Here is a 16,470-nt window from a genome sequence, read left to right as displayed (position 1 = left end):
TTCCTTTGCCTCCCCCCCCCCCCATGCAAACACATTAAAAGGGGATTTATCAAGACACCTTTGTGCCTGAAGCCCTACCTCTTTTTGGCCTCGGGAAGCTGTCATGCAAGTGAAAGACGACTTTCTCCACAAAGTGCTGAATGTTGCTATGCTCCGGTCCTCTGACGAACACCATCCAATCATGGGTAAAACCCTCCACGGTGGGTTTCTTCCTCACCTGGGCTCGGTGCCCCAGCTCCAGTTTCACCTGAACAGCACACTAGAGAGAAAGAGAGGGAGAGAGAGACACACATACATAACAATGAGCAGGAGAGGGAAAACAAGGATCCACCACACCCCCACACCCCAACTCTTGCAGATTTCAAGCTTCCCCAGGGGAAAAAGAAAGAGGACAAGAAGAAAACACACACAAAGAAAACAGCTTGTCCACTTAAGGTGGGTGCAACCTTTCGGAAGGCATCGGAACAGCTGGAATTGTAACGGAATGTAGCCAGCAAGACAAGGGCTGGGGATTGAATGGGTAAGGAAATAATAGGAAGGGGAGCCTGGATCTCTCTCTTGGAGGAAATTCATCCTGACCATATTTTATATATATATATCAAACCTAACAATCACCATCCTGTGTCGGGCTCCCTCTTTGCATTCACAGTGGGGATGGCATTCTGCTTTGCATTCCGGTTGCACATTTAAAAAATGTGTGCATTGCCCAGCGAGGCTAGAGCTCGCATCCAGAATAAGAGCAGAACAATCGGAAAAGGGGGAAACGAAGAGGAGGAGGAGGCGGCGCGGTGATTTAAGTAATGCAAATAAAAAGGAGAGAGGGGGGACGCTTCCACCTAAATATTGCAAACACACACACACACACACACGCCTAGTTGCATGCAGGGGGGGAAGGGGGGAGTGCCCGGGGTGGGGTGCCGCCGGCTGTCAGAGAGAGCGCCACGCCGGGGCGAACGCACCATCCTGAGAGGCGCCTTCGGGAGCAGCGAGCCAGTCGCCTGCCCGGTACTCACGGCTCCCCCGGCGGATGGCTGCTTGCAACCGCGGCGGCGGCAGCCTGGCTCGCTCGCTCGCCTGCCTGCTTGCTTGCTTGCTTGCTGCTGCTGCTGCTGCTGCTGCTGCAGAAATATGGCTGGATTATTATCCGCCTCCACGGTGCGCGCGGGTGTGTGCGTGCATGCGCGCGCCCGGCAGCTTCGTGCAATTGCACAGAAAGAGCTGGAGGAGGTGGGGTGGAGGGGAGGGGGGACGGGGGTGTGCAAGGAAAGAGAGGAAGCCGAGGGGAAAGGGAAAAGGGGGGAGGAAAGGAAAAATTCCCCCGCCACCAACCTAATTGGCAAGCCCTAAACGGCGTCTGGGCAGCAGCAGCAGCAGCGCTGCAAGGAGGAGGAGGAGGGAAAAAAAAAAGAGGAGAGGATCAGGAAGGGGGTGCTGCATGTACTCACCGAACTGGCCATGCCTGGGGGCCCGGGGGGGTCCTCTGCTCTGCCCGCCCCCACCCCTGCGGCTCTACTTCATGAAGAAGCGGAGAATGCGCGCAGCAGAGGGGAGCCCATGGCGGACGGACGCGGGCTCTTTATTTCTGATTTTCTCCTCCTCCTCTCTCCTCCTCCTGCGCCTCCTCCTTCCTTGTCTGCCTCTCCTGCTCGCTGCCTTCTTAGACGGAGCCCCCAGCAGCCCGGACTCCGGAGAGCCACCCAGAGCATGCGCCCTGCCGCCCGTTCCCAGCCCGGACACACACGCGCGCGCGCGCACGCTCGCCACACCGGGCCAAAAAAAAGAGGAGGAAAAAAGGGAAGGGAAGAGGCAGGCTGAGCCAATCAGAAAAACGCCGCCAGCCCGGATTTCTTTTTCTTTCTTTCCCTTTCCCCCCCCCTTTTCCCAAGGAGAACCCCGCGCGCAAGAGAGGAGCGCAAGGCAGGCGGAGAGGGGCTCCCCGCGCGCAATGGCGCGCCTCCCGGGAACAGGTCGCTGCAAACGGAGGGGCGGCAAAGGAGGAAGGAGGGAGCGAGCCCCGGAGTGAAGGGCTGAGCTCTGACAATAAAAACCGGATTAAATCTGCTGGAATGTATCCAATGTCTACAACCATTTTAGCCCCCAGCTATTGTGGGACGGGGGGGGGGGAGAGATGGGGGGTGGCCACTTGCGGGATGAGGCAAAGCGGCTGGAGTTTCCCTTGGCTGGGATTTGCGTGTGTTTTTTTTAATGGGAGACAAAGATCTTTTCTTTTGAATAAGAAAGTGGAAAGTGTGTGTGTGTGTGTGTGTGTGTGTGTGTGTGTAGATATATATATATGCATGCAACATTGTAGTTCAGCAGTTACTAATTAATATTTAAGTGACACTGAGAATGAAATGTTTGCTGCAGTGTTATTTAAACAGCTGTTTTTAGTCAAACACTAAGGAGTAACTCCTTTGGGAGGGAAGGAAAATGCCCTCGCTAGAAAGTACATTGGCGGGAAGTTCAAACAGTGTGTATTGTAATGTTCTTTATGAGATGCAAAAGTCATAGAAGTATTGTGTCTTTAGATCTCTATGTCACAGATGTCTAAACTGATCCAATTTCAGCAAAAATAAAATAAAACTTGGGCTTCCTTGAACGTTTCTGTGGGGTAACAATATGAGGTCCAGCTTCAAATTCTACCTCTGCCCTAATAAAGCTCAGGGGCAGCTGCGAGTCAGTCCCTGTTGCTCGCCTTGGCCTATCTTATAAGGTTGTTGTGAGAATAAAAGGGGAATGATAGAAATAAAAGGTATACCATCTCCCAGGAGGAAAGACAGGATGTATATTTAATAAAATAAATATGCTTCATCCAGCGTCCTGCAAATATTATCAATGATCTGGTGGTCGGTTTCTAAAAAGAAAGGTTATGGGGCCCAAACGTCTCTCAAAGCTCACACCTTTTGAGTTATTCCTCTAGTTTCAATTGTGTGGCAGTGGGTTGTGGTTGTTGGGCAGCGGGCAGGAAGCACCCTGTGCATGCTCGGAGGCTTCCTGTATGATTCATTTTCCTGCCCCAGCACTTTCTAGCATAAAATATAGGTTCTGGAATCAAGGCCCAGTTCATAAGAAGACCTTGCTGGTTAAAGCGCCCTAAATGAGACTGGATTTGGATGCTGTTTACCTTTGGATCGTGTTATGGCAACTCTCGTGAGCAAACCCTCTTCGGAACACGTGCAGTGACGTAGCTGTCCCAAAATAGCAAATATAGCTAATTCGTGACTGTAATAGGTATAAACTGTATTGTATTAGAAACTTGAGGCGCTTTAGCAATCAGCAAGTGTAATCCATCTAAAGAGGAGTAATCTGTTTAAGTTCCTGAGGGACAAGGAGCTATCTGCTTCTCCCAATACTCTCCAGATAGATAGATAGTCAAGGCTGCTTAATGTCTGGTCTGTTGAGGTGGGGGAAAGGGGAGACAGAAAATAGTGGCAGCATTGTTTTTTCCCCAGAAGGGTTATCTTCCTGTGGGGCAGAATCAAGGCAACTTTCAGCCACTGCTTTACACTACCCAAGATTATATTTTAGTGTACTACCTAAAATTAACCCGCAGTTTTGCTAACATAGGAATTGCCAGTTTTTTGATCCTTATATTATTTTGGTCATTTTAATATGTTCTATCTCTTTTTTTTACTTCCAAAGCTACCATTTCTACAGTTGTTAAAATGTTCCACACCTTTAACAAATCTTTCCTTATCTTTTTAAACGAGGTTCCAGCTTATCAGGGATGCCTTGATTCGAAAGTCAGCGGTGGCAAAGGACCTTGTCTGAAAAACAGACGGCCACACTGTCGGTTCTCTAGAATGCCTAGTTGCAGAAGGGCATGAGGTGCTTACTTAGAAAATAAACAAGAAATAGGGTGAGAGATGGGGGAGTCTAAGGTGTGGATAAATTATATGATAGGCTCAATATAAATGTGATAAAGGGTCTTTTTAGCTACTCTTATTCTTCTCTCTTTTCTATATAAATGTGATAAAGGGTCTTTTTAGCTACTCTTATTCTTCTCTCTTTCTTTTCTATATATATACAGAGAGAGAGAAACATGTTAAGAGGAAGGCACACTTGGCAAATCCACACCGTATCAACTCCCACCCGGAATCCAATGTCCCCACTGTGGAAGGACGTGTGGATCCAGAATTGGCCTCCACGGACTCATTGTTAAAACCGTGTTCATGGAAGACAATCTTACTCGGCTACGAGTGATCGCCAAAGAAGAAGAAGAAGAATACTGTGTGTGTGTGTATATATTCTTTATAATTTTTCTTTTTAGGTGTATTTTTGTTTTCTTATAAATGCGTTTGAATTTTAGTCTTTAGTATGCTAAAAAACTTTCAATAAAATTATTATTTGTACAAAAAGAAAGAAAGAAACTATAAATTTTCAAGCAGCCTCTACAGCTCATCTTGATTTTTTTGCTGAAACTTGCAGGTTCTCTAAGCTGCTTTTAAAAGAAAGAAAGAAAGAAAGAAAGAAAGAGAAGAGGATATGGTGTGTGGCCCTAAGTTCAAGCAGAGCAACAACAAGGCCTTAGAGTTAGTGCAAGTGTTATCTCAGCCAGCAGCAAATTCCTGTAAGCGGTCACACAAATGTTCTACTACAGCTTTTTCCATAACGGGGAAGGTGGGGAATCACAAGATGCATTTTTTCCTAGTCTCAGCAGAAGCTCCCACGTGCCCCCATTTCAGACACCAATTTATAACATGGACAAACAAGTAGAACAGCTTCCAAAATAGAATATAAGCACAAGCCCTTACAGTAAGGATGGGAAACCGCCAGATATTCTTGGCACCCAACTCCCATCATCCTGGACCATTGACCATGATGCTGGGGTTGATGGCAGCTAGAGAACTTGGAGGGGAGAGGTGGGGAGTGTGAAGAAGTGTTGGAGAACAGAGATCTATGTGCCACATTGCCTGCACTCCCTAGGGAAGCCTGCTGCCCTCGGATGAAGCTGAAGAACCTATATGATAACCAGCGTTGAAAAACAGATTCTGCTGCCAGTCCACTTGGCTTCTTTATGTTCAACCAGCAGTGGGGAGGTGGCATAAACTTGCTCTTTGCCTCAGACATCAAAATATATTGAGCCAGGCACCACCACGAATGGCTGCAGAGCAGGAATGAAAGACCTGTGAAAAGACTGCTGGGAATCCCATGTAAACCTGCAATAGAAACTGAATTCATCATTCTGTAATAATGAATAGGAGCTGAAATTCACAATGAGTAAAATCCATTTGGAACACGGGTGGGTTAAACCACAGAGCCTAGGACTTGCTGATCAGAAGGTTGGTGGTTCGAATCCCCACGACGGGGTGAGCTCCCGTTGCTCAGTCCCTGCTCCTGCCAACCTAGCAGTTTGAAAGCACGTCAAAATGCAAGTAGATGAATAGGTACCGCTCTGGCGGGAAGGTAAACGGCGTTTCCGTGCGCTGCTCTGGTCCGCCAGAAGCGGCTTAGTCATGCTGGCCACATGACCCGGAAGCTGTACGCCGGCTTCCTCGGCCAATAAAGAGAGATGAGCGCTGCAACCCCAGAGTCGGTCACGACTGGACCTAATGGTCAGGGGTCCCTTTACCTTTTTAAAATCCATTTATTCAGGATTAGAAAACTGCATAGGAAAGACAATCCTATGTGCATTAACTTGGGATAAATTATTTATTGTTTACTGCATTTATACCCTGTCTTTTTCTCCAAGGAGGGCAAGGTTCTTCCGACTCCTCATTTAATCCCCACAACAACCCTGTGGTGTAGGTTAGGCTGAGAGCAGGAAGAACCAAGATTGGGTTTCACGGCTGAGTGAGGATTCGAACCCGGCTCTCCCAGGTCCTAGTCCAGCTCTCTAACCACTACACCACACGTGTAATCATGAATAGGATTTGGTTATATAGTTGTTTACATTTCTAAAATTCAGAAGCGAGTCTAGGAATTTGTGCAAGAACTAGAACTTGAGAAGGGTTCAATAATCTAAGTCAAGGGAACGACTTTAGACCTCATCGTATCAATCACTCCGATTTAGCCTAGGCTGCAGTTCACTGTGGTTACAGATACTTCCCCTTTACTTCAGAATTCAAGATTAATTGAACTCAACACTGCAGCTTAAATTTGCAGTTCTGGCGAAAGAAACGTCTTTAGTCACACTGACTCAAATGAGACTTCTCTGGAATGAAGTGCCATGACTCACAGTGTATGTTGATCCTGTAAACTAGCACACCAAAACTCCCTTTTCATTCACTGAAACTACTTTCCCAAATGAATTATGAAGTTGTAGATTCAGGGCTAAAATAATAGTTTTTGCCTTGAATGTGCAACTGGCGGTATATTTTTAAACCTCTTCTGCTTGCAACAACCCTGTAAAAGTGTGCTACTTGCCCTTCCCATCGATGGACTCCACAGGTCTTGCCCTTGGAAAGATCTACAACGAAAAGCAAATAAGAAAGCACATGAGTTTAAACACACAAAGGCAGGAAAGATTTTAAAACACACAAAGAGATGTTCGTGGAGAACCTGCAATACAGTCTCAGGAAACAAAGAGAAAGAAAAATGCAAAGAATGTGCTAATTGAATGAGCGCGCCCGGTGATGATGGATCGGAGGATGAAAATAGCATATCCAATATTATTTAAGAACCGTTTGCCAGCTTCATCCTGACAGCCTTTGAAAGATCTTAATTTCCGTCCCCCGTGTTGTCTGCATGTAACAGAGAGCTCCTGAACTGAGACACAGAAATGTTTCAAGAGAAAATCACACATGATATAGTATTCCAGTATAAATCTATATGAGACATGCTTGTTTTCATATTGAAAGAAGTATAGCCTCTCATCTGAATTGCAAACATTACAGTCTTTTTTTAAAATACCCTGAATTTCAAACAAGAAACTCTATTTAAAATATTGTTGTTGTTATTATTAATAATAGTGATTCTTGGATGTGAAACAATGCCCTCTTGGGAAAGGATGTATTTTGCCAGCAGATGGCGTAAATAATCTTTGAGCTGTTGTCCTCACTTGACCTCTTCTGAAAGACCCTGAGTGATCCCAGATTTCTGTGGTCAATTTGAGATTGAACTTATTCAAGAGGTAGCCATGGGTTGGTAAAATTAACAATTGGGTTGCAACAGATTGCCAAAATATACTTATAGAATTCATTTTTGTTGGGATATACAGTAGACATTCTAGGAAAGCATGAACAAACAGTGCTTTTGAATGTGGGCAGATGTTCATTCAATTGACATTTTGCGCGCGCACAAACACATCTTGGGGCATGCAGGCTAGCAGCCTCATCCCACAGTTGTCCCTGCACTTGCCTCACTCGCAGCACAAGATCAAATTATGCTTTCTGCATGACCGCAGATGTTTGCACAGTCCACATTGTACAAATAACAGTGTTAACAAATAAGCAAAACGTCTGTTTGACACTGTCAGCTACATGCACTTCTGGCTCTTGCACAAAGACCAGATTGAGGACATGGGGAGGGATAGGCTATAAATAAGTGAAACCCCACAAGCCAGTTCATGCTATGAAGATCCAAGCTACTTGGCATTCTTAATGCTTAATGCTATGCCCGATTGTGAACAAGGAGTGTCTTGCTTTGTGGAAACAGACTCCTCAGCACACAACAACATCCTTCTGCAGTTTTTGTTCTTCAAACTGGCCTCGTTCACAGGTTGCAGAATTATGGCTTAACAGGACAGGTACAAGGGCTTTGCTCCAACGCAGCTCCTATTTAAGCTGAGAACAAACCGTGGCTACAGCTCATGGTTAACTTGTTCTTCTTGTGTTTCAAATTCCAACAAAAGTTAACGCATTTTCACAGTAGCTTGTTCAGCCTCTGTATACAACTGCATTTCAAAATCTGCCTTTTTTGTTCTATACCCAAATTTTTTAAAATCCTATTTAGATCTCTCTGCAGCTCACGGCTAATGAGGAGACAGTTTCACCACCATTCTGGGTTTAGATGATATACTAAGCCGAACCTTGGCTTAACTCAGCGCAGTGTGGGGTTAAAAAGATGCAGGAGAAGCAGCAGAGCTGCAAGCCCATCTCCAGGAGCCCACATGGTCCTGGCACACCCTGGCCTTGCCAGGATGTGCAAATCAGGCTACTGTCAAATTTAACTTGAAACTGCAATGCTATGTATGCATACGTAGGAATAAGCCCCACTGAACTCACAGACTTGTGCTCTGAAGTTTATTTGGGGCATAGGTAAAGGTAAAGGGACCCCTGACTATTTGGTCCAGTCATGACCGACTCTGGGGTTGCGGCGCTCATCTCGCTTTATTGGCCGAGGGAGCCGGCGTTTGTCCGCAGACAGCTTCCAGGTCATGTGGCCAGCATGACTAAGCCGCTTCTGGCAAACCAGAACAGCGCACGGAAACACCATTTACCTTCCCGCCGGAGCGGTACCTATTTATCTACCTGCCCTTTGATGTGCTTTCAAACTGCTAGGTTGGCAGGAACAGGAATCAAGCAACGGGAGCTCACCCCGTCGCGGGGATTCGAACCGCTGACCTTCTGCTTGGCAAGTCCTAGGCTCTGTGGTTTAACCCACAGCGCCACCCGCATCCCATTTGGGGCATATCTAAACGCAAAATCAAGATAAGCATCATGGAGGGGGGGTTACTTATGATATTATGGCCAGCAGTAGCTGCAACCTGGCCCCACAGAAGGGTTGTACTGTGCCCAAATTCATGCCACATCACAGATACGAATGAGATAAAAGAAAAGAAAAATCAAGATTGCGATGGGTTGGAAAATCTGAAAAGACTCTTCAGACTCCCATCTTGGAGCCATAAACCTAAGTGGCTTGGAACACCCCTTGTCTGTACTGCACTGTATTTTTGCAGGAGGGATGGGAATGTCAAGCATGGGCGTAGCCAGGATTGCTTCGGATCTGCCAAAGTTGTTGAGCTACGCCCATGATGCCGAGGTATAGTATGATAAGAGGAATGTCCCTTTTTTATATAAAAAAAACATTCAATATATACAGAGCTTTAGTGTCAATCTTCTCTTTAGTGTCAGTTTCCTCCAAATTCATTTCCTCCAAATATTACCCTCCTTCAGCCCTTCAGATCCTTGCATCTTTTCCAGCTGATTAAATGATTCTGAATACCCAATCAGTTTCCCTTTAGGCTCAAGAACTAGCTTGCTAATTATCTACAGAACAGTTTATTTTTTTTCCCCTTCCCATGTTGGAAGAACCAGAATGTTAAACAGTTGTTACCTCCAAGCCAGCTGGCTTCCCCACAGCTGCACGGTTGATGATCTTTACATCAACCTCAGCTGCAGCAAAGGTAGGGAAAGCCATACAAGAACGTTTAAAAACCACACATACATTTCCTGATGTGTCATGTTGTAGCTTCTGAAGAAAAAATTAATGGTATAGCAATCATATGGTAATGTAGTAGACTGACACTGACAAGGTCTGAACACGAATAGGTTTTCATGTTTTGTGTCTCCTGCATTCCCCGGTGGGAGAAAGTCTGCATAAAAATCAAAGCTCTGCTTCTTTTGTTGGCGACATTTCAAGAGCCAAACTATTTCTCGACCCCACCCACCCAAATCTACATAGGGAAAGTGCTTTAATCAAAGGCTATTGAAAGAACGTATCTGAACTTCAGGAGTTCCCCAAAGAGCCATACATTAACTCTTAGGTAAACAGTTACAGATAGGTAGCCGTGTTGGTCTGCCATAGTCAAAATAAAAAAAAAAATCCTTCCAGTAGCACCTTTAAGACCAACTAAGTTAGTTCTTGGTATGAGCTTTCGTGTGCAAGCACACTTCTTCAGATACCACACTTCTTCAGAATATTCTTCAGATTCAGTATCTGAAGAAGTGTGCTTGCACACGAAAGCTCATACCAAGAACTAACTTAGTTGGTCTTAAAGGTGCTACTGGAAGGATTTTTTTAATTTTGTCTTAGGTAAACAAAATACAAGGGGAAATGTAATCTCTTCACTGTCTGTCTCTACAAGCAATAATAAGGCAGTAGGCGGGATGCGGGTGGCGGGTGGCGCTGTGGGTTAAACCACAGAACCTAGGACTTGCCAATCAGAAGGTCGGCGGTTCGAATCCCCGCAACAGGGTAAGCTCCCGTTGCTCAGTCCCTGCTCCTGCCAACCTAGCAGTTCGAAGGCACGTCAAAGTGCAAGTACATAGGCAAATTCAATAGGTACCGCTCTGGCGGGAAGGTAAACGGCGTTTCCGTGCGCTGCTCTGGTTCGCCAGAAACGGCTTAGTCATGCTGGCCACATGACCCGGAAGCTGTACGCCGGCTCCCTCGGCCAATAAAGCGAGATGAGCCCCGCAACCCCAGGGTCGGCCACGACTGGACCTAATGGTCAGGGGTCCCTTTACCTTTACCTTTAGGTGGGGCATGGCCAAAAAACGGTTGGGAACCACTGTTCTAGACTGATAGTCTACTTTTAAAAGAGGGGCACAAACCTTGGATCAATTCTATAACTGCTTGGTTTTTGACGGAAATTACGCGGCTGGTTTTTAGTTGAGAGATTTGCAGTGCGGTCCTGTTCACGGCATTCCGGAAACTGGAAAACAACTCACCATCACCAGCTATCCCAACAGCAGGAGTGCCAACTTAAATAAAATATTGGGGGGGGGAGGTACACCCCACCCTACATAATGGATCACACGACTCGGCCCACGCAAACCATTTGAATGGCAATGGCCATCAACTTTATGGGGGGCTCAGCCCCCTCCTCCAATATTTTATTGGGAGGCTGAAGGGACCTTGGCTCCTAGGAGTTGGCTCCTATGCTCAACAGTCCATCAAACTGAGAAACTGAACAACAATGCGATGTCTTCTAACTCCCTTTCCAAGGTGGCTAGAGACCCACTTTTTAAATTACGGCTCAGATTCTGGACCCCCTTGAAGGCAGGGCCCCCAGTGCGATTGTTCTTATTGCACAATTGATAATCCGGCTTTGAGTGATTGAGCTGGCATGTATGTTTAACAACAGGCTGAAGAACAGCGAATGTAGACATCCATCCGCTCAATTGCTAGTGTTGTCATATAAAGCAGTCTGAGCAAATTTTACAAGATGTCAGAATGGATTTCTTCCTTCCTGATCTCCCAGCGCAGCTTGTATTCAAAAACATAGCCTAGTCTCCCAATGAACCAGATACTTCAGTTACAGAAATAAGGTACCCTGGCTTGCCCCAAACTACAGAATGTACCTTAAATGCTTATTGGAATCCTATGTCAAAATGTAGATGAAAAGTGCTTGGTCAAGCCATACAGATTGCTCCAAAGAAGAAGCTGGGAAGGGAAGCAGGACTGTTCCATCAGCTCTGCTGAGAGGTCATCTTCCTTTAGCGTTCCCTCAATTGTCACCCACAGCCAACCATTCTGCCAGGCTACCTGAATGGTTTTCATCTCAGCTGATCATTACAGGCATCTGATTTGCTTCACGTCCCTTTTTCGTTTTGTGCCTTCGGATTGTACATTCGCAGGCAGAGATCATCTTGTTTTTAATTGTTCTTTAAGCCAATCTGACAGCCTTTTCAGTTATATTGTAGGGCAAATATCATTTAAACAAATAATGTATATAAAAAAACTGTAAATGATGAGGGGTGCTGTTGGCTCTTTACACCCAAAATGAGCTGGCATCCTGCTTGCTGAAGCAGGAAGGGAGGAAGTTGGGAGAATAAAGTACAGTGGGCGCTCAGGTTGCGAACAGGATCCGTGCGGGATGCATGTTTGCAACCCGCAGCGTTTGCAACCCGCAGCGGTGCGTCTGCGCATGCATGGGTTGCAAAACAGTACTTGTGCGCATGCGCAAAGTGCAATTTAGGGCTTCTGCGCACGCACGACCACCGAAACCCGGAAGTAATCCGTTCCGGTACTTCCGGGTTTCGGCGGGTGCGTAACCCAAAAAAACGCAACCTGAAGTGGCTGTAACCCAAGGTATGACTGTAGTGGGGTAGACCATCGTTCCCACATAATGTCTCATTGCCCTGGGCACTCACTGTTTTTACTGGGTTAAGATGTGGCAACTCAAGCTATGAACACAGAACCATAGAACTGTAGAGTTGGAAGGGAACCCAGGGGTGATCTAGTCCAACCCCCTGCGATGCAGGAATCTCAGCTAAAGCATCCATGAGAGATGGTGATGACAGATCCATCCAACTGCTGCTTAAAAGCCTCCAAGGTAGGAGAGGCCAGCACCTTCCAAGGAAGTTCGTGTGCTGGGCCCGGGGGTAACCCGTGAAACACAGTCCAGGTCTGGTCCAGAATCTGAAGGTTCCGCTGGGAGTCAGTCCAACAGGGCCAAGGCAGGACACAAGGCAGGAAACCAGGCAAGGACAGGTACAGGATCTCAGGCAGGATCTGGCATACAGCAATGTTGCTCCTGCAACCTTGGGCGGGGTCCGTCAGCCTTTTATAATTGTCGGGGTAGCGGCCGGTCCTGAACCCCCGGCGACTCACCTCCCTGTTTCGCCCAATGGCGAGCACTCCTCCTGCGAGTACTCAGGTCTCTCCTTCTCTTAGACCTTAGTCTCTGCAGCTCGGGAGACGTCGGTGGGTTACTAGACCCAGGGGCTGCCTCAGCCTCCCCTGACCCAACCGGTAGTGGAGCAGCTGTAAGTGATGGCTCAGCTGAAGGCAATGAGGGAATCCCCGCATCTGGAACCAGGGCAGGCTCGGGCCCCTGACTCGGCCCAGCTGGTGTTTGTTGCAGGGGAACCTGTGCAGACTGGGACTCTTCAGGATCAGGCCCCAGACTTGATTCAGATGATGAGTGAGGCAAAGGATCCAGTGCAGACTGAGACTCCTATGGCTCCGAGTCCGAGCCCGAGTCCCAGGCCATCACAGTCCATTCCACTGCCAGACAGCTTTTACCATCAGAAAGTTCTTCCTGATGTTTAGTCGGAATATCCTTTCTTGTAACTTGAAACCAGTGGTTCGAGTCCTACCCTCCAGAGCAGGAGAAAACAAGCTTGCTCCATCCTCCATGTGACAGCCCTTTAGATATCTGAAGATGGCCATCATCTCTCCTCTCAGTCTCTTTTCCAAGCTAAACATACCCAGCTCCTTCAACTGTTCCTCATCAGGCTTGGTTTCCAGACCCTTGATCATCTTGCTGTGCACACCTTCCAGCTTGTCAACTTCCTTCTTAAATTGTGGTGCCCAGAATTGGACACAGTATTCCAGGACACATTATTTCTTCTACCAACCCTCTCTTTTTTTCTTCTTCACTTAGACAAACTTAGAATGAACCTACAGCTAATTAGAATGGATAATATTTGAAGCTATTTTTGGATTCGGTTGGCTTTGCCTCTCTTATATGCCTTAAATAAACTAAACACACACATAATGGGCAGCACGATCCCGAAATGCCATAGTAATGCAAGCACTATCAAAATTAATGAGCCATCCGATGGTATAGCAGACAGAGAATGAGATGGACTGGCAATCCAGAAACCGTTTGTTTTCTCCATTAACGAAGCTGTTTTCTCCTAATGCCCTAGGGGTGAGCATGCATCCAGTCTTCTGTGGCTTTAAGTGCTGCAGAAAGGGAAGCATTTTGGCTGGTGAACGATCTCCTATTAAAGTATTGCTGGGGAAGAAACTGCATTTGCTAAATGTTTTTTCCCTAGACAACTGCAAAAGTATTGGAGCCCAGTTGCATTCTGGATGTGGAAACCCTTCCTTAGAATCACAGAATTGTAGAATTGGAAAGGATCATGAGTTGATCCTCTAGCCGCCCCCCTGCAATGCAGGAGTCTTTTGCCCAATGTGGGACTCAAACCCATGACCTTGAGATTAAGAGTCTCGTGCTTTAACAAGAGAGCTATTAAGGCCAATCATTTGCCTGTGGCTTAAAACATTGGTATAATTCCTTGTTGAATACATTCCTATATTCTGCTCCTTTGCAACTAGTTGCATTGGTGTTGTATGACTAGACATCACTGAGAATACTGACCAGGCTTCCTGCATGGATGCTGTAATAACAACAACAACAACAACAACAACAACAACAACAACAACAACAACAACTACTACTACTACTACTACTACTACTACTACTACTATTATTTATTTATTTATTTATTTATACCCCGCCCATCTGGCTGGGTTTCCCCAGCCACTCTGGGCGGCTTCCAACAGAACACTAAAATACAATAACCTATTAAACATTAAAAGCTTCCCTAAACAGGGCTGCCTTCAGATGTCTTCTAAAAGTCTGGTAGTTGTTTTTCTCTTTGACATCTGGTGGGAGGGCGTTCCACAGGGCAGGTGCCACTACTGAGAAGGCCCTCTGCTGTGTATCTTTTTAAGGTGTCAGGATCTGCACCCTTACTCCCAAGGAACAATGAGAGAAAGCAATACCCGTTGTGCCTGGGTACCTTCAGTATTACCAGAGGGCAGGAATGAAGGGGTACATAATAGGGAGAGGGGACTGAAGGAGTTACCAGCAAGGATGCAACTCATATCTGAAAACTTGGGAGCCAGGGAGCATCAGACAGGTTACTCCTGACATAAACTTACTGGTATATTTATTTGAGTCATTTCTATAACAACCATTCGTACAAATGCATCCACAGGTAGTTCGTCATAAGAATTAACACAAATAAATAAACATCCTGCAACACACACACTCAAAACCAAAGAACTTTCTATTAGCTAGACTGGGGACTGGGAGCGGCCGCCGAGACCACATAACACCGGTCTTGAAAGACCTACATTGGCTCCCAGGACGTTTCCAAGCACAGTTCAAAGTGTTGGTGTTGACCTTTAAAGCCCTAAATGGCCTTGGCCAAGTAGACCTGAAGGAGCATCTCCACCCCCATCGTTCTGCCCAGACACTGAGGTCCAGTTCCGAGGGCCTTCTGGCAGTCCCCTCACTGCAAGAAGTGAAGCCACAGGGAACCAGGCAGAGGGCCTTCCTGGTGGCGGCACCCGCCCTGTGGAACGCCCTCCCATCAGATGTTAAAGAAATGCTATCTTACTTTTAGAAGACACCTGAAGGCAGCCCTTTTTAGGGAAGTTTTTAATGACTGATGTTTTAATGTACTTTCAGTCTTTTTCTGGAAGCCGCCCAGAGTGGCTGATGGGCGGGGTATAAATAAAATAATAATAATAATAATAATAATAATAATAATAATAATTAGTAGTAGTAGTAGTAGTAGTATTACGTCCTCTTGTCTTTGTCCATGGAGTTTTCTTGGCAGGGATACTGGAGTGGCTTGCCGGTTCCTGCTCCAGGTGGATCACATTTGGTAAAACTCTCCACTATGACTTGTCCCTCTTGGATGGTCCTGCACGGCATAGGTCATAGCTTCTCTGAGTTTTTCAGGCCCCTTCGCCATGGCAAGTCAGTGATCCACGAAGTCCTTGAGAGTCCCATGGACTGCAAGAAGATCAAACCTCTCCATTCTGGAGGAAATCAGCCCTGAGTGCTCACTGGAAGGACAGATCCTGAAGCTGAGGCTCCAATACTTTGGCCACCTCATGAGAAGAGAAGACTCCCTGGAACAGACCTGATGTTGGGAAAGATGGAGGGCACAAGGAGAAGGGGACGACAGAGGACGAGATGGTTGGATAGTGTTCTTGAAGCTACCAGCATGAGTCTGACCAAACTGCAGGAGGCAGTGGAAGACAGGAGTGCCTGGCGTGCTCTGGTCCATGGGGTCACGAAGAGTCAGACACAACTAAACGACTAAACAACAACAACAAGTATTACGTCCTTCAGCTTGTTCCAAAGTGATGTACAGCTAAGTAAATGCTACACCACCTGCCTGGTATGACTGGAATCTTGAATCCATTGGCTTGATATTGCTTACATTCGCCTCTACCTGAGATGAACCCCATGAGGCCTATTACTTGATATGACTGGTGATGACATTTAATCTTTTAAAGACTATATCCTGCTAATAGTAACTAGCATCCCAATTCTAGGTAAGAAACAGCTGACAAGAAATACAGGCACAGTAATAGCCAGCCCTTGCCACATATGACATTAGCTACGGAACTTTTTCTTTTCTTTTCCAAAAAAGTAAATAAAAACGTTATAGGCCTCTGGAGACAAATAAGGAAAGCTGTTCAGAGTGGAAAGTCTGGTTGAGAGACCTACAGGGAAGTATTTGACTTTTCATTGCCTCGAGAACATCTATGCTCTGGAGAAAACCTAGTAAAACAAACACAAACCTGGCTCAAATAATTCATTTGCTTCAGTAATTGCAAATATGTGACTGACAGAAAGTCATTCTGACCTGATTCTGATGACACTTTTATGCTAGACTAGTTTAAACGTAATTAGTAGCTCTCTACCTAAGTTAATTATCCCAATTATTTGCTGAATTAAATGCTAAGTACAGAAGAGACTTGAGAAGCTTCTGCTGTTGGGAAAATGGATCAGCGTTTGTGATTCTCTTGCTTTTAAGAGTAAACAGCAGCCTCACATCTCTATGCCCTGCAAACCTCCCCTAGCCCTTAGAGAACGGTCCAGCCAGGGAT

The 16,470-nt window shown here is 46.2% G+C and overlaps 1 protein-coding gene across 8 annotated transcripts in view; it reads right to left on the bottom strand.

Annotated features, from left to right (window-relative positions):
* MLLT3 (MLLT3 super elongation complex subunit) overlaps nt 1-16,470 on the bottom strand; it is a 157,823-nt gene that overhangs the window by 127,020 nt on the left and 14,333 nt on the right. For 3 of the 8 annotated variants that reach the window (XM_080987832.1, XM_080987831.1, XM_080987837.1), the window contains 2 exons: nt 6,367-6,411; nt 79-259 (listed from right to left, as the gene is read on the bottom strand). In XM_080987832.1, coding sequence (XP_080843958.1) covers nt 79-259; nt 6,367-6,375 — 190 coding nt within the window. In that variant the 5' untranslated portion in view covers nt 6,376-6,411. Of the gene's footprint in view, nt 1-78; nt 260-959; nt 1,078-1,445; nt 1,600-6,366; nt 6,412-16,470 lie in introns of those variants that run through there. The other 5 variants (XM_080987833.1, XM_080987830.1, XM_080987836.1 and 2 more) reach the window with 5 other exon arrangements.

This window comes from Podarcis pityusensis (assembly GCF_964106645.2).
Source record: "Podarcis pityusensis genome assembly, chromosome: 17".
Classification (NCBI taxonomy): Eukaryota; Metazoa; Chordata; class Lepidosauria; order Squamata; family Lacertidae; genus Podarcis; species Podarcis pityusensis.
The sequence above is the reverse complement of the archived record's forward strand: the minus strand, read 5'-3'. Positions and strand labels throughout refer to the sequence as shown.